This window comes from Ranitomeya imitator, chromosome 2, assembly GCF_032444005.1.
Source record: "Ranitomeya imitator isolate aRanImi1 chromosome 2, aRanImi1.pri, whole genome shotgun sequence".
Classification (NCBI taxonomy): domain Eukaryota; kingdom Metazoa; phylum Chordata; class Amphibia; order Anura; family Dendrobatidae; genus Ranitomeya; species Ranitomeya imitator.
In genome coordinates, this window is record NC_091283.1 from 333,822,461 (window position 1) to 333,841,407 (window position 18,947).

The following is an 18,947-nucleotide window of genomic DNA, read 5'->3' on the forward strand; positions in this document are numbered from 1 at the left end:
CGGAAGTTTATAAGCCACTCCAGTGTCAGGAATAGATAGTATGTGAAAATACAGTATATACCGCTCAGGGATTTTAGTTTTTTTGTCTAGTCTCGTTTGAATATAGGTCAATATTACATAAAGTCTCCTGATGAGACGTCCTTGGTGAGGTCGATGAAACCCAAAGAAATGAGAAGCTTGGAGAGTGAGTATATTAACGTCACCGCTACCTATATACTGAGATGTTGAGTATATGTTTTTTTTCTATTAGTCACATTCTGACTAACCTTCAGGGGGTGATTTATGCATATAGTTTTACAATTGGAATTAATAACGTTTAGTTTTATCCTTTTGTCAGCAAACATGAGGAATGACAAGTGACAACCCGTTTAAGAAGATCCGATTTTGGATAAAACTATTCCAACATTATGAACATAAAAAAGGCTTCTCCCCTATGTGACATCTCTGATGTTTATTAACAGTTGATTTTCAAGTAAAATATTTCCCACATTAAGAAAATGAAAAAGGCTTTTCTGATGTCTAACAAGAAGCGCTTTCCGATTAAAACATTTCCCTGAATTCTGAACAGGAAAAAGGCTTCTCTCCTGTGTGAATTCTCTGGTGCTTAACACAATCTGATTTATTGTTAAAACATTTCCCACATTCTGAACAGGAAAAACGCTTCTCCCCTGTGTGGGTTCTCTGATGGGAAACCAAATGTGATTTCTGTGCAAAACATTTTCCACATTCCGAACAGGAAAAAGGCTTCTCCCCTGTATGAGTTCTTTGGTGGATAACAAAATGTGGTTTATGTGCAAAACATTTCCCACATTCTGAACATGAAAAAGGCTTCTCTCCTGTGTGGGTTCTCTGGTGCATAACAAGATCTGGTTTATTGTTAAAACATTTCCCACATTCTAAACAGGAAAAAGGCTTCTCCCCTGTGTGAGTTCTCTGGTGGATAACCAACTGTGATTTACGTGCAAAACATTTCCCACATTCTGAACATGAAAAAGGCTTCTCTCCTGTGTGGATTCTCTGGTGCTTAACACAATCTGAGTTATTGATAAAACATTTCCCACATTCTGAACAGCAAAAAGGCTTATCTCCTATGTGGATTCTCTTGTGATTAATATAACCTGAGTTATTGATAAAACATTTCCCACATTCTGAACAGCAAAAAGGCTTCTCCCCTGTGTGACTTCTCTGGTGGCTATCAAGAGACGATTTCTGATTAAAACATTTCCCACATTCTGAACAAGAAAAAGGCTTCTCCCCTTTGTGAGTTCTCTGGTGGGTAACAAAACTTGATTTATATGCATAATATTTCCCACATTCTAAACAGGAAAAAGGCTTCTCCCCTGTGTGAGCTCTCTGGTGGCTATCGAGAGCTGATTTCTGATTAAAACATTTCCCACATTCTGAACAGGAAAAAGGCTTCTCCCCTGTGTGAGTTCTCTGGTGGGTAACAAAATTTGATTTCTGCGCAAAATATTTCCCACATTCCGAACAGGAAAAAGGCTTCTCCCCTGTGTGAGTTCTCTGGTGTATATCAAGTGCTGATTTCTGTTTAAAACATTTCTCACATTCTGAACATGAAAAAGGTTTAGCTCCTGTGTGAATTCTCTGGTGAGTAACAAAATGTGATTTCCATGTAAAATATTTCCCACATTCTGAACATGAAAATGGCTTATTTGCTTTAGGAGAAGTTTGTTTTTTATTGCCTCTTTTTGGACTTTGATTTTCCTTAGTAGTCGGTAATAAATCAGAAGGGACCTGCTTCATAGGATCGGATGACAGATCTTTGATGAGAATGAAGGATGGTATATCTGGAGTAATAGCAATCATTTCAGTTGTACCTTGTAGGATCTCAAGATCATTGGATTTAAAAATTGAAGAAGTCAGCTGTCCCTCTAATCTGGTACAGTCATCTGCTAAGATAAAAAACTATTTTTTAATAGAAAATCCGTGAGTTTTATATTTTTGAACATTTCTACTTAAACTGTCCATAAAAATGGCAAGCTATGTAAAAAAAACTTTAATTATTAACCAAGACAATGACAGTCTTGCAGTGTGCTCAAACAACATTTAGGATCGCTGTATTTAGCAATACTATAGCGAGAATAACCCACTTAATTTATGGTGTGTGTCTCCTGAAGCACAATTTTGGCACTATATGTTGGGTAATAAAATGGCAAATGTGTAATTTTTCACTCTCCAACATCACTACCAAGACAATGACAGTTCACAGTCTAATAGAAAACCTTGTTGGATGAACCAGTAATGCATGGTGTTCAACTGTTTGTTCATTATGCCTCCCAAATATCAAATAAAAAGAAACCAATGTTATGTAAGCAAAAAAAATACCAATTCTCCTCTCACAAAAAACAAGTATCCACTCAGGTCTATTATCTGTCAATGGAAAAGCAGAGGTTCCCACACTATTAGTGGCTCAAAGGCTGTTGAAAAGCAACAAGGTTTCCATAAACCAATTCAGCAAAATCCACTCTCACATCTGAGTCTTGCAGTGAGCAAACAACATTTAGTATCACTGTATTTAGCAATACTATAGTGAGTAGAATCCACTTAATTTAAAGTGTGTGTCTCCTGAAGCACAATTTGGGCACTATCTGTTGGGTAATAAAATGGCAAGTGTGTAATTTTTCACTCTCCAACATACACCGTGTGTTAATTTACAGAAAGTGGCTGTGGAGTCAAAATATTCACTCCGCCCAAGGATTATAACCCTCAGTGAATTAATTTATAAAATGGAATCACTTTGTGGGGATTTGGACTGTTCTGGGCTTCTGCATTTGATGTGTCCAAACTCATCTGAGATCTGTTCCTGCTGTTCAGCTGGAGAAATCTGCTCCCTACTTCAGCCAATTGGAAAGTTCTACCCCCTACTAAAGCTCAAAGCATATTGTCAGAATCTGCCTGATACAGCGTTGTTCTCCGTCCTCTGTGCTCAGCTAGCGGCTTGTGTATTTGTTTCCTGTTCAGACCATGACCCATTTACTGTCTACTCGCATCTTCTGATTCTGTATTCTGTCCTTCTGGTTCTGACCCAGCTACCTGACTATTCTTCTCACCATCTAACACCACAGCATAGCAGGTAACACCATGGTCCAAGCCTAGGGGTCCCTTTGTAAGTCCAGATTCCATGTAAGGGTGCTAAAGGGTCATGAGCAAGGCAATCCTTGGGATATTGAAAGCAGAGAAGATAGTGCCAAGCATGTTCATTGTGGACATCTTTTGAGCTGCCAAGTGACCACGAAAAGTGCTCCCAATACATTGTGTCTGCTAAGTACTCCAGTAAGATCTGCATTCAAATAGCTAAATGGTGCTCCTTCCCTTCTGAACACTGCCATGTGGCCAGGCAGTAGTGTACAACTGTATATAGGGTATTGTGCAAAGCTGGAAAATAATTTGAAAGATCCATTTATTTTCTATTATTCTTTGTGAAGAATTCCAAACTTACCACCACATAAAGTGACACAGATATGAAAAATGGGGCCTGATTAGGAACTACTGAAATGATCAAGCTCAACAGTCTTCATCAGTAATAAATGAGTAGCTAGTGGTGAAACCTTTTCATTTAGTAACATAAGGTGGTGGCTGTACCCCAGATAGGCAGCTGGAAACTTCATTATTTCTTTTGTGTCAAGCGCTAGTGGATTATCTCTTAATAGTGGTGAAACTTCTATGGTTTAATTAGCATATGGGTCTCGGAGACTTCACAATCTAAACTATCGTAAGTTCCAATATTTTCGGTCAGATGAGTTTCAAGAAGAAATATTAGGCATTTAAAGAGAACTGTGTATAAGGCCGGTTGCACACGTCCTGATATTTCCGGTATCGGAAAAACTGGTACCAGAGATGTCCATGTGTGTAATACTTGTGGCACACGTGTGGCAACCGTGTGCCACTTGTGTGCAGCATCAGTAACCACATGGACGGCTGGCAGGGAAGAAGCGCTACAGTAAGCACTGTTCTCCAGCGGCGGGTGCTGAAGATGCTCTTATTAGTCTCCGCCTGCTGGGAGGAGAATTATGAGAGTTATATTAAAGTCAGAATGATGACAGCAGGTGGGGGCTTTTGGGACTATTACTCCAATCAACCTTTACCTGCTGCTAAAAACAGTGACAGCAGGAGTGGATGATGGGGGTATTTTTTACCCGCCACCTGCACTATAACTAACCCGGCGTGGGTTCCCCTGTATTTTCTTTAACCAGTCTGGCAAAACTCATAACTGGAGACTGCAACCCTCAGCTGTCAGCTTCAGCAAAGGCTGGTTGTCAAGAATAGAGGGGTCCCCACACAGTTTTTTTTAATTATTTAAATAAATAATTTAAAAAAATTATATGAAGGTCCTCCCATATTTGACAACCAGCCTTGCTTAAAAGCTGACAACTGGGGGCTGGTATTCTCAGGCTGGTAAGGGGCCATGGATATAGACAACCCAGCCTAAAAATAGCAGACCGCAGCTGCCCAGAAATGGCGCATCTATTAGATGCACCAATTCTGGTGCTTTGCCCTGCTCTTTCCACTTGCCCTGTAGCGGTGGAAAGTGGAGTTCATATTTGTGGGGTTGATATCACCCTTATATTTCCAGGTGACATCATGCCCACGGCTTAGTAATGGAAAGGTGTCTATAAGACACCTCTCCATTACTAATCCTATAGCTATTTGGTAAATAAAGACACAGCCAGAATAAAGGCTTTCATTAGAATTAAAACAAAACACAGTTTTCGTTTTTATTTAAAAATAAGAAACACAGAATTCTCATGGTGATCTGCTGTGAAGTCACTTAGCTGGAACCGTGGTGACCTCATCACTGAATATTTCCCATGGTCCTGAGGTCACTGCAGTTCAGCCCGACTGGGAGCCTCGATGATGTCAGAGCTGGTTAATGATGCTGCACTCGCAGCAGCTCATTCACCAGTAGTTCTCAGCCTGGACAGTCACAATTTGGCACCATCCAGGTTGCCAATTAATTATCCCCCAGACATGTATTACGGCGTGGGACAGAACGACAGACAGGTATGGTATATTGTTGTTTTTTATTTTATTTTTATTACAGGAGAACGAGTGCTTCGGTGGAAATAGGTGTTAGGTGAGTATAACTGTGTTTGTTATTCTTAAATAAAAATGGAAAACTGTGTTTTGTTTTATTTCGAATAAAAGACTTTATCCTGGCTGTGTCTTTATTTACCATGTAACTATGATGTTAGTAATGGATAGACACCTATCCATTACTAAGCCATGGGCTTGATGTCACCTGACAATACAAAGGTGATATCAACCACAAAAATATAAACCCCACTTGCCACCACTACAGGCAAGTGGAAAGAGCCAGGCAAAGTGCCAGAATTGGCGCATCTAATAGATATGCCTTCTCTGTGTAGCTGGGGGCTGGTAAATGTTTAATCTGTATTTGTAGTTTTCAGTTAATGAGATTCTTGTTCTTCAGGGTGGGGCTTTAGGTGGTGCTCTGCGTATATATTCATCTGTATTGGCTTATGACAGGTCACTGATCCTTCACTGACCTGCCACCTATTTTACATAAAAAATTACATCCAGCAAAATGTCACCGAAGATGGTGGCGCCTGCGCAGTAGCATCTGTAAGTAAGAGATATATACTACTGAACAGGTGCATCCAGTGTCATTTGTAAAAAAAATTTTCCTCACAATAGCCACAATATTATATACATAATCAACAATAATATTAACACTATTATATGCATTATGTAAATTAGGGGGCAGGTCACTGAGGGATCAGTGACCTGTCATAAGCCAATACAGATGAATATGTAAGCAGAGCAACACAAAGCACCGCCCACAGCCACACCCACAGCACCGCCCCAGAGCACGAGAATCTCATTAACTGAAAACTACAAATAACGATTAAACAACAACCGCAAGACGGATTTCGTCAACCAAGGTATCATTTTAAGTAGAATAACAGCACTGACCTGACACGGTGTGTAAGTTACTGTGCACAATCCTGCTGACAGGTTCCCTTTAAATTTAGATCTTAAGCATTTGAAAGAGGCGATGGAGAGCTTTTTTTTTTTCAAGACTAACAGGGAGTTACAGACTCACATTAGTCATGAAGGCCGATCCCACCACAATCAAACTATCATACTGAATGAACAAGTAAAAAAAAAAGACAGAATTAAAAAAAAAGTTACATTCCCAACAACACTGTATGTAAGAGGGGAGAACACTAAACCAGAGTTGCACTCATTCATGGTGGATAATTAGAGCTACTATGAGTCCTGACCAAAAGCATAGAGAATGTATTAGCGCCCCCATTTCAGGAGAGATTGTGTAATAATCTGAATTCCTTAGGATGGAAAACATAATGGAACTCATGACGTTTAAATAAATCTATGAAACCAGGGCTCGAGCCATGCCAACACATCTCCTGCAGGCGTGAATAAATGTATATTACAGCCATCAGCCATGTACAGCTTAGAGATATACCATGTGTGATGCAGTGAGCCATGCTGCAGCTAGGGTGCGCTGTGGACTCCTCAGGATACGCATGGAGGTGTAACTAGGTTTTTGAACCAGTGTCTGGCGTGATTGTAAATGGCCAGTATGTGTCGCAGAGGGAGTCTGCGCTGTAAGCCAGTATTGTTGTTCTGGGACTTGTAGTTCCATAAGAGTTGTGTTTGTGTAGCTTTAAAGGGAGTCTTACAGGGTAAGTCAGAGAGCTGGGTGGGTCTGACTAACCACACACGCATCCCACCTATGGGAGTGGTTACATAATGTGACCATGGGTTGGGTCACATGTCTCTGGGGGAGAGAGTGTATGGACCTGAATGGTCTGTGTGTTCTAAGATCCTGGATGCCCTGAGTGTTGGGAGATCCTGGAAGTAGGATCAGATCCCTGAAGAGCACATGGTGAGCCTATGGATCTAAAGGCCTATGTTGGAAGATCCTGGGAGTAGGACTTCCTGAATAGCACAAGCTGTGTTGGAAGATCCTGGAAGTAGGACTTCCTGAATAGCACATGGAGAGGCCGTATGTGCAGAGTTTATGATGGTACTGTATTGGGGAAGCTACTGTTTCTTCTGCGGGTCTGGACTGTCGTGAGTGCCCTGGTCACAAGGACGGTGATCCCGGTAAGACAGTTTCCCCACAAGAGAGGACTGACAGGAGGTCAGCGTCTGGAGCAGGAGCTTCAGGAAGGTAACTCAGGGTTGGAGGACTGTGTTTTCTGACGGGGGTCAGTTAATGAACTGTGCGGTCACCCATGGTAACTGGACGGAGTAAGGTCCAGCATGTTTAGTGAGCGCAACTGAATGTCATGTTTCGGTACAGTGTGTAATGGAATGTTCGCGGTACGGTTTATGACTGCATAATAAACTGCATAGACTGTTTAAGGGGAAAGTGTTCCTGTGTGCCTTAAATCTCGCAGCCAAGTAAGTGTCCCCCAATACATTCAGCAAGCGCTATCTTACATATGGTGCTAGACTGTGATCAACGGTCCAGGAAGCACTTGTGGAGGTGATAGCTGTAACTCGGCGGGGTTATGAAGTTTGCTTTGGATTAGCGTGTTCCCCCAATTCCTTCAGTAAGCGCTATCTTACACATGGCACAGATGTAATGTTTTTCCTGTAGTTTATCACAATCCTCCTTGAAATTACCGTATTTTTTCAGACTATAAGACACACCGCACCATAGTTAAGTAAATAAGGCAGCACACTGCAGCACTAGAACATGCAAACTGGAAATACGAAATTTGAACTGCATTACTGCACTAGAAATATGAAAAATGAGAGTGTTTAGTGCATAAAAATGGCCAATTTTATGTGTACCTGGTAGCCCCTTTACGGCATCTCTCTTATACCAGGTCCTAAACTTTCCTTACCTCGCTGAGAATAAACGTCTCCATCTGAATGGGTACATGTGAAACCTCTTCTTAGACTAAAATTTAGTCTAAGAAGAGGTTTCACATGTACCCATTCAGATGGAGACGTTTATTCTCAGCGAGGTAAGGCAAGTGTAGGACCTGGTATAAGAGAGATGCCGTAAAGGGGCTACCAGGTACACATAAAATTGGCCATTTTTATGCGCTAAAAATTTAGTCTAAGAAGAGGTTTCACATGTACCCATTCAGATGGAGACGTTTATTCTCAGCGAGGTAAGGCAAGTGTAGGACCTGGTATAAGAGAGATGACGTAAAGGGGCTACCAGGTACACATAAAATTGGCCATTTTTATGCGCTAAACACTCATTTTTCATATTTCTAGTGCAGTAATGCAGTTCAAATTTCGTATTTCCAGTTTGCATGTTCTAGCGCTGCAGTGTGCTGCCTTATTTACTTAACTATATACGAGTTGGCGACTCTAGGTTCAGCACCTGTTCACACTTAGTCTATGTTTGGATGTGCCGGTCAGGTTTTTGAAATGTATTCTTTAGCCTTCTGATCGTGCACTCCGCCTCCTAGCCACAGGTGTTTTAATTACAGCAGGTCCAATACCCCTCCACAGAGAGAGAGAATTTTAGTCTAAGAAGAGGTTTCACGTGTACCCATTCAGATGGAGACGTTTATTCTCAGCGAGGTAAGGCAAGTGTAGGACCTGGTATAAGAGAGATGCGGTAAAGGGGCTACCAGGTACACATAAAATTGGCCATTTTTATGCGCTAAACACTCTCATTTTTCATATTTCAAGTGCAGTAATGCAGTTCAAATTTCATATTTCCAGTTTGCATGTTCTAGCGCTGCAGTGTGCTGCCTTATTTACTTAACTATATACGAGTTGGCGACTCTAGGTTCAGCACCTGTTCACACTTAGTCTATGTTTGGATGTGCCGGTCAGGTTTTTGAAATGTACACCGCACCATAGGACGCACCTAGGTTTTAAAGGAGGAAATGAGGAAAAACAATTGAAGCACAATATGTGGTTAATTCTGTAGTTAATATCCCCTATCCTGGTATATATGGTCCCCTCATCCCCTTTCTGATACACATGGTCCCCTCATCCTTACCCTGGTATGCATGGCCCCCTCATCCTTATATGCATGGTCCCATCCCATCCTAGTATGCATGGCACCTCATCCCTATCCTGGTATGCATGGTCCCATCATCCCTATCCTGGTACGCAGGGCCCCCATCTTGTCCTAGTATGCATGGTCCCATAACTATCCTGGTATGCAGGGCCTCCATCTCGTCCTGGTATGCAGGGCCCCATCTCATCCTGGTATGCAGGGCCCCATCCTTATAAGTGACCCCCACCCCCATCCCTATCCTGGTTTGCATGGCCCCATCAGAAAACAATAAAAAAAACAAACCATTACACTTACCTACCCGGCGCTCCCTCAGAGCCTCCTGCTCCAGTGCCAACAACTGCTTTATGCTTGTAAGCAACGCAGAGAACAGTTAGTATTCATGAATATTCATTTCTCTTAAGTATCGGCACACGTGACCGCCGGTAGCAGCAGAAAGCCGGCGGCTGACACTGAGCGCTACTGAACAGCAATGAATACTCACTACTCTTTGCGCACACAGTCCTGGCGGCTGTGCTCTGCTTGTGAGCAGGATAGGACGTCCCTGCCACGCGCTGCTTACAAGCATATAACAGTTGCTGACACCAGAGTAGGACGCTGGAAGGGAGCGCCGGGAAGGTAAGTGTAATAGTTTATTTTAATGTTTTCTGATGGGGCCATGCATACCAGGCTGGGGATGGGGGTGTGGGCCAATTATAAGGATGGGGCAATGCATACCAGGACCGGGGTTGGGGGCCAAAACATACTAAGATATTATTATTAAAGAGAAATGAATATTCATTGCCCTCTAAGCCCACTGGCGTGGAATGCAGTGAATATTCATTTATCTTTAGCAGCGGCAACAGGAGTTAGCTGGTGCCGCCGGCTCTAGCCTCTGTAACCCGCTACTCCAACGAAGATGTTCCCCGACCTTAGTTGTCTCTCATAAAAGCAGAATTTAACCAGAAAGACTGGACCTGGTCTTGTAGGGACTATATGAGCACATTCAGCAGGACAGAAGGGGGAGAAGGTAGATTCATCCAATAAGATATCAGAGTTCTAGGAAGCCAACAGCATCATTACCCTCCGCTTTCTCTTACAGACCATCATAATATTTTTCTTCAAGTGATTTTCTAACTTGTCAGCACATTCTACGTACGCTGTCATTTGGCTTTGTAGTTTACAGATCTGGGCAGGTAAGGGTCAGTGTCTTCTAATCCCAGAGGGTAGGTGGCTCCTCTAGGAGGTAAGTTCTTTAGAAAAGGGGTTTCAATGCCCAAAGTTTGAACAGTTTTGGGTGGAGGAGAATGTTGTGGACTTGAGGCCAAATTGTGATCACACTATTGTATTAAGGCCGGCGGACTACACCACCGATAAAGCAGCCACAGCCGGTGACTGAGAAGAATCTGTGACTTCTCTGCATTTAGTGGTCACTACTCACCTGGGTAGTCATAGGTAGGAATCTCCTCTTTACACCACTCATCACCCCTCACATATGTCTCTGTAGTATTAATATGGGTCAGATCTTCACCCTGAAACTAATATTGTAAAAGTCACAGACAGATGGAGAAGTCACATCTATGATCAGCTCTAATCCTGCCATCTCCACCGTTCTTATTATACAAGTATAAATCATATAATACTGGTGGATAAAACAAGACTGAGCACAAGACCGTCACAGCTGTCTACACATCAAAGGGGCAATCTCATGACACCTTCTCTCCATCTACCTGATGATCCTGAGGAACATTGAGGTCTTCTTGTTTATAGTCCTGTGGAAGAAGAAGACGGGGACATCTCTCTGGTGTTGTCATCTTACTGGATAGATCTGGAGAAAACACATACAGGTACTGAATTCATTCTTTACATACAGATAATTATAGGCCGTCTGTATATAGTCCTGTCTATTACCTGGTGATGTGAGGGGCTGGGGAACCTCCATCATGACGTCATTGTGCAAATCATTGTGTCCTTCTAAATACTCCCACTCCTCCATGGAGAAATAGACGGCGACATCCTGACACCTTATAAGAACCTGACACATACAATGATATCATCATCCCCCGATCCCTTCATAGTGTTACTGTTTAATGTCCCAGCATTCCCTGCAGTGTCACCTCTCCAGTCAGCAGCTCAATCATCTTGTAGATGAGTTCTAGGATCTTCTTGTCATTGATGTCCTCATGTATCAGGGGGTGAGGTGGAGGCCCTGTGATTGGGCTCAGGGGTCTTTCCCATCCCTCAGACACAGGGTCCTGACAGCGCTCACTAGAGGTCTTCACTACTATGTAATCCTGGTTATGGAGAGATACATTAATAAATCTCACTACAGACATTTCCAGAGTCCTCACCTCTCCAGTTCTGTCCGTTATTCCCATAGATAAGAATGATGTAATGTGACGTCATCAGAATCTCTCACCTCTCCAGTAAGCCGGAAGAGGATCTCTAGGGTGAGGTGTAATATCCTCTCCGCCATCTTGTCTCTGTCCATATCCATCCTTGATGGGTAAATCAGGAAAATTTTCTTATATAGAAGATCTTCACTGAGAGGATCCAATGTTGCAGAGACCTGAATGAGAAGAAGATGAGCCGATGTAACATCATAAAAATCCAGTGTAATAATACAATTACTAGAGATAATAAGGGAAACATAGGATGAGATTTATTATTAAGTTTAAGAAAAGAATGGAGGGCTATGCTAAATCGGAGATCACCAAAGAAGACATATAATTCAATACTTTGAGTATACCAAAAGACCAAATTTAAAAACATCTAAAACCAATGATGCCCATCAAAGATGGGTTCTGCCAATCGGACCTAAAGGCAAAATGAGACAGATATACAGTATATATATATATATATATATATATATATATATATATATATATATATATATATATATATATATATATATATATACACACCATTGACACACACAAAACTATGAATTAACACATGTGGAATTATATACTTGACAAAAAAGTGTGAAACAACTGAAAATGTGTCTTATATTCTAGGTTCTTCAAAGTAGCCACCTTTTGTTTTAACGACTGCTTTGCACACTCTTGGCATTCTCTTGATGAGCTTCAATAGGTAGTCACAGGAAATGGTCTTGCAACAATCTGGAAGGAGTTCCCAGAGATGTTTAGCACTTGTTTGCCATTTTGCCTTCATTCAGCTCACCCCAAACCATCTCGATTGGTTCAGGTCTGGTGACTGTGGAGGCCAGGTTAACAGCAGCTCGGATTATAGACCAGGTCAATGCCACACAGAGTTATAGCAGCAGACATCTCTACAACAACTGTTAAGAGGAGACTTTGTGCAGCAGGCCGTCATGGTAAAATAGCTGCTAGGAAACCACTGCTATGGACAGGCAACAAGCAGAGGAGACTTGTTTGGGCTAAAGAACACAAGGAATGGACATTAGACCAGTGGAAATCTGAGCTTTGGTCTGATGAGTCCAAATTTGAGATCTTTGGTTCCAACCACCATGTCTTTGTGCGAAGCAGAAAAGGTGAACAGATGGACTCTACATGCCTGGTTCCCTCCGTGAAGCATGGAGGAGGAGGAGGTGTGATGGTGTGGAGGTGCTTTGCTGGTGACACTGTTGGGGATTTATTCAAAATTAAAGGCATCCTGAATCAGCATGGCTACCACAGCATCTTGCAGCGACATGCTATTCCATCTGGTTTGCGTTTAGTTGGACCATCAGTTATTTTTCAACAGGACAATGACCCCAAACACACCTACAGGCTGTGTAAGAGCTATCTGACCAAGAAGGAGAGTGATGGGATGCTATGCCAGATGACCTGGCCTCCACAGTCACCAGACCTGAACCCAATCGAGATGGTTTGGGGTGAGCTGGACCGCAGAGTGAAGGCAAAAGGGCCAACAAGTGCTAAGCATCTCTGGGAACTCCTTCAAGATTGTTGGAAGACCATTCCCGGTGACTACCTCTTGAAGCTCATCAAGAGAATGCCAAGAGTGTGCAAAGCAGTCATCAAAGCAAAAGGTGGCTACTTTGAAGAACCTAGAATATAAGACATAATTTCAGTTGTTTCACACTTTTTTGTTAAGTATATAATTCCACATGTGTTAATTCATAGTTTTGATGCCTTCAGTGTGAATTTACAATTTTCATAGTCATGAAAATAAAAAAAAAATGTTTAAATGAGAAGGTGTGTCCAAACTTTTGGTCTGTACTGTATATATTTGTCACTGACATATATATAATATATATATATATATATATATATATATATATATATACAGTGGGGCAAAAAAGTATTTAGTCAGTCAGCAATAGTGCAAGTTCCACCACTTAAAAAGATGAGAGGCGTCTGTAATTTACATCATAGGTAGACCTCAACTATGGGAGACAAACTGAGAACAAAAAATCCAGAAAATCACATTGTCTGTTTTTTTAACATTTTATTTGCATATTATGGTGGAAAATAAGTATTTGGTCAGAAACAAAATTTCATCTCAATACTTTGTAATATATCCTTTGTTGGCAATGACAGAGGTCAAACGTTTTCTGTAAGTCTTCACAAGGTTGCCACACACTGTTGTTGGTATGTTGGCCCATTCCTCCATGCAGATCTCCTCTAGAGCAGTGATGTTTTTGGCTTTTCGCTTGGCAACACGGACTTTCAACTCCCTCCAAAGGTTTTCTATAGGGTTGAGATCTGGAGACTGGCTAGGCCACTCCAGGACCGTGAAATGCTTCTTACGAAGCCACTCCTTCGTTGCCCTGGCGGTGTGCTTTGGATCATTGTCATGTTGAAAGACCCAGCCATGTTTCATCTTCAATGCCCTTGCTGATGGAAGGAGGTTTGCACTCAAAATCTCACGATACATGGCCCCATTCATTCTTTCATGTACCCGGATCAGTCGTCCTGGCCCCTTTGCAGAGAAACAGTCCCAAAGCATGATGTTTCCACCACCATGCTTTACAGTAGGTATGGTGTTTGATGGATGCAACTCAGTATTCTTTTTCCTCCAAACACGACAAGTTGTGTTTCTACCAAACAATTCCAGTTTGGTTTCATCAGACCATAGGACATTCTCCCAAAACTCCTCTGGATCATCCAAATGCTCTCTAGCAAACTTCAGACGGGCCCGGACATGTACTGGCTTAAGCAGTGAGACATGTCTGGCACTGCAGGATCTGAGTCCATGGTGGCGTAGTGTGTTACTTATGGTAGGCCTTGTTACATTGGTCCCAGCTCTCTGCAGTTCATTCACTAGGTCCCCCCGCGTGGTTCTGGGATTTTTGCTTACCGTTCTTGTGATCATTCTGACCCCACGGGGTGGGATTTTGCGTGGAGCCCCAGATCGAGGGAGATTATCAGTGGTCTTGTATGTCTTCCATTTTCTAATTATTGCTCCCACTGTTGATTTCTTCACTCCAAGCTGGTTGGCTATTGCAGATTCAGTCTTCCCAGCCTGGTGCAGGGCTACAATTTTGTTTCTGGTGTCCTTTGACAGCTCTTTGGTCTTCACCATAGTGGAGTTTGGATTCAGACTGTTTGAGGGTGTGCACAGGTGTCTTTTTATACTGATAACAAGTTTAAACAGGTGCCATTACTACAGGTAATGAGAGGAGGAAAGAGGAGACTCTTAAAGAAGAAGTTACAGGTCTGTGAGAGCCAGAAATCTTGATTGTGTGTTTCTGACCAAATACATATTTTCCACCATAATATGCAAATAAAATGTTAAAAAAAAAACAGACAATGTGATTTTCTGGATTTTTTTTCTCAGTTTGTCTCCCATAGTTGAGGTCTACCTATGATGTAAATTACAGACGCCTCTCATCTTTTTAAGTGGTGGAACTTGCACTATTGCTGACTGACTAAATACTTTTTTGCCCCACTGTATATATACTGTATATATGTCAGTGACACAAATATATATGTATTCTATGAGTATACAGTATGTTTTCTATCTTTTCTATTCTAAGCTGTCAGTGTGGTTTTACTGCATGCGCACACGAATTACCGTCTTTTTTAGTTCTATCTAAATCGGATGATAAGTGTGAAAAATCAGATTATACTCGCATAAAAAACGCATGACACTTGCATGACAATTGCATTGCACTCGTCCGACTGTCCTGCATCAAAATCAAACTGATTTTTAAATCACTAGTGTGTCTCCAGCCTTAATCCTGCCATCTCCACCGTCCTCATTACACAAGTATAAAACATATAATAATGGGGGAAAGACCAAGACTGAGCAGAAGATCTTCACAGCCGTGTACACATCATAGGTGAGATCTCATGACACCTTCTCTCCATCTACCTGATGATCCTGAGGAACATTGGGATCTTCTTGTTTACAGTCCTCTGGAAGAAGAGGACGGGGACATCTCTCTGGTGTTGTCCTCTTACTGGATAGATCTGGAGGAAACACATACAGGGACTGAATTCATTCTTTACATACAGATAATTATAGGCCATGTGTATTTACAGTCATGGCCAAAAGTATTAACACCCTTGCAATTCTGTCAGATAATACTCATTTTCTTCCTGAAAATGATTGCAATCACAAATTCTTTGGTATTATTATCTTCATTTAATTTGTCTTAAATGAAAAAACACAAAAGAGAATGAAGCAAAAAGCAAAACATTGATCATTTCACACAACTCCAAAAATGGGCCAGACAAAAGTATTGGCACCCTCAGCCTAATACTTGGTTGCACAACCTTTAGCCAAAATAACTGCGACCAACCGCTTCCGGTAACCATCAATGAGTTTCTTACAATGCTCTGCTGGAATTTTAGACCATTCTTCTTTGGCAAACTGCTCCAGGTCCCTGATATTTGAAGGGTGCCCTCTCCAAACTGGCATTTTTATATCTCCCCACAGGTTTTTTTGGGGGGATTCTGGTCTGGACTCATTGCTAGCCACCTTAGAAGTCTCCAGTGCTTTCTCTCAAACCATTTTTTAGTACTTTTTGAAGTGTGTTTTGGGTCATTGTCCTGCTGGAAGACCCATGACCTCTGAGGGAGACCCAGCTTTCTCACACTGGGCCCTACATTATGCTGCAAAATTTGTTGGTAGTCTTCAGACTTCATAATGCCATGCACACGGTCAAGCAGTACAGTGCCAGAGGCTGCAAATCAACCCCAAAACATCAGGAAACCTCCGCCATGTTTGACTGTAGGGACCGTGTTCTTTTCTTTGAATGCCTCTTTTTTTTCCTGTAAACTCTATGTTGATGCCTTTGCCCAAAAAGCTCTACTTTTGTCTCATCTGACCAGAGAACATTCTTCCAAAACGTTTTAGGCTTTTTCAGGTAAGTTTTGACAAACTCCACCCTGGCCTTTTTATGTCTCGGGGTAAGAAGTGGGGTCTTCATGGGTCTCCTGTTGTGAATTCTGCTTTTGGGCTCCCTCCGGTGGTTGTAGGTGGTAATGCAGTTGTCCCTGGGCTGCAGTCCTAGTCATTGCAATTCTGACTGGGGTATTTAGGTTTGCAGGATTCATTTGTCCTTGCCAGTTGTCAATGGTTTTTAGGAGGTGTTGGACCTCTGTCTGGTTTCTCCTGCTTAGCTGCCAATTCAGCAAAGATAAGGGTCTGGTTTTTTTTCTATGGCACACATGCTGTGTGCTGGATTTTTGATTGTATTTCTGCTCTGTGTGTAGGATTCTCTGGAGTTGCAGATATACGTTCCACATCTTTAGTTAGATGGAGGAATTTTTTTGTATAATCTGCTGTGGATATTTTTGGAAGGGTTTTCATACTGACCGCACAGTATTCTGTCCTATCCTTTCCTATTTTAGCTAGAGTGGCCTCTTTTGCTAAATCCTGTTTTCTGCCTGTGTGTGCCTTTCCTCTCCTACTCACAGTCAATATTCGTGGGGGGCTGCCTATCCTTTGGGGTTCTGCTCTGAGGCAAGATAGTATTCCTATTTCCATCTATAGGGGTATTTAGTCCTCCGGCTGTGACGAGGTGTCTAGGGTTTGTTAGGCACACCCCACGGCTACTTCTAGTTGCGGTGTTAGTTCAGGATTTGCGGTCAGTACAGTTACTACCTACTCCAGTGAAAGTTATTCATGCGGCTCCAAGGTCACTGGATAATAACAGTACAACTGGCCCATAATGGGTTAAATGCATCTCAGAAGAAGGGAAGAAAGATATTGAGCCATTTTTTTTTCTCTGCAGTCTGCTTTGTCTTTTCTTCCCTCTTTATCTCTGGGTGGCTGAGGAGTCTTGTGCTAGCATGGATGTTCAGGAATTAGCTTCTCGTGTAGACCAGCTTGCTGCTAGGGTACAGGGTATTTCTGATTATATTGTTCAGACTCCTGTTTTAGAGCTGAAGATTCCTACTCCTGATTTGTTTTTTGGTGACAGGTCCAAATTTTTGAGTTTTAAAAACAACTGTAAACTGTTTTTTGCTCTGAGACCTCCATCCTCCGGTGATTCCATTCAGCAGGTTAAAATCGTCATCTCCCTGCTACGTGGCGATCCGCAGGATTGAGCGTTTTCCCTGGAATCTGGGAATCCGGCTTTGCTTAATGTAGACTCCTTTTTTCAGGCCTTAGGATTATTATATGATGAACCTAACTCTGTGGATCAAGCTGAGAAGACCTTGTTGGCCCTGTCTCAGGATCAAGAGGCGGCAGAATTGTATGGTCAGAAATTCAGAAAATGGTCTGTGTTGACTAAATGGAATAATGATGCTTTGGTGGCAATTTTCAGAAAGGGTCTTTCTGAATCCATTAAAGATGTTATGGTGGGGTTTCCCACGCCTTCCGGTCTGAGGGATTCTATGTCTCTGGCCATTCAGATTGACCGGCGCTTGCGGGAGCGCAGAACTGTGTGCGCTGTGGCGTTGTCCTCAGAGCAAATTCCTGAGCCAATGCAGTGTGATAGGATTCTGTCTAGAACGGAACGACAAGGATTCAGACGTCAGAATAGGTTGTGTTATTATTGTGGCGACGCTTCTCATGTCATTTCAGTCTGCCCTAAGCGGACAGAGGATCGCTAGTTCATTTACCATCAGCACTGTACAACCTAAATTTCTGTTATCGGTGTCCTTGATCTGCTCATTGTCATCATTTTCTGTCATGGCGTTTGTGGATTCAGGCGCCGCCTTGAACTTAATGGACTTTGAGTTTGCCAGGCGTTGTGGTTTTCCCTTGCAGCCTTTGCAGAACCCTATTCCTTTAAGGGGCATTGATGCTACACCCTTGGCTAAAAATAAGCCCCAGTTTTGGACACAGGTGACCATGCGCATGGCGCCAGCCCATCAGGAAGATTGTCGATTTCTGGTGTTGCATAATTTGCATGATGCCATCATGCTGGGTTTTCCGTGGTTGCAGGTACATAATCCTGTGTTGGATTGGAAGTCCATGTCTGTGACTAGTTGGGGTTGTCAGGGGGTTCATAATGATGTTCCTTTGATGTCAATCTCCTCTTCTTCCTCTTCTGAAATTCTAGAGTTTTTGTCTGATTTTCAGGATGTATTCTATGAGCCCAAGTCCAGCTTCCTTCCACCGCACAGGGACTGCGATTGTGCGATTGACTTGATTCCAGGCTGTAAGTTTCCTAAGGGTCGACTTTTCAACCTGTCTGTGCCTGAACATACCGCCATGCGGAGCTATATTAAGGAGTCTTTGGAGAAAGGGCATATTCGGCCACCTTCTTCACCGTTGGGAGCGGGATTCTTTTTTGTTGCTAAAAAAGATGGCTCATTGAGACCCTGTATTGATTATCGCCTCTTGAATAAGATCACGGTCAAGTTTCAATACCCTTTACCTTTGCTTACCGATTTATTTGCTAGGATTAAGGGAGCTAGTTGGTTTACGAAGATTGACCTTCGGTGGGCATATAATCTTGTTCGTATTAAGCAGGGTGATGAATGGAAAACTGCGTTTAACATGCCCGAAGGCCATTTTGAATACCTTGTGATGCCATTCGGGCTCACTAATGCTCCATCTGTTTTTCAGTCCTTCATGCATG

The 18,947-nt window shown here is 42.3% G+C and overlaps 1 protein-coding gene across 2 annotated transcripts in view; it reads right to left on the reverse strand.

Moving 5' to 3' along the window:
- Positions 1 to 432: 432 nt before the first annotated feature.
- The window catches only part of LOC138663606 (zinc finger protein 300-like), a 46,039-nt gene continuing 27,524 nt past the window's right edge, over positions 433 to 18,947 (reverse strand). Inside the window, exons 5-11 of one of the 2 annotated variants that reach the window (XM_069749868.1) lie at positions 15,281 to 15,378; positions 11,400 to 11,549; positions 11,098 to 11,274; positions 10,892 to 11,015; positions 10,711 to 10,808; positions 10,422 to 10,518; positions 433 to 1,913 (exon numbers count right to left, since the gene is read on the reverse strand). In XM_069749868.1, the coding sequence (XP_069605969.1) occupies positions 541 to 1,913; positions 10,422 to 10,518; positions 10,711 to 10,808; positions 10,892 to 11,015; positions 11,098 to 11,274; positions 11,400 to 11,549; positions 15,281 to 15,378 (2,117 nt within the window). In that variant the 3' untranslated portion in view covers positions 433 to 540. The remainder of the gene's footprint in view (positions 1,914 to 10,421; positions 10,519 to 10,710; positions 10,809 to 10,891; positions 11,016 to 11,097; positions 11,275 to 11,399; positions 11,550 to 15,280; positions 15,379 to 18,947) is intronic. The other variant, XM_069749869.1, reaches the window with a different exon arrangement.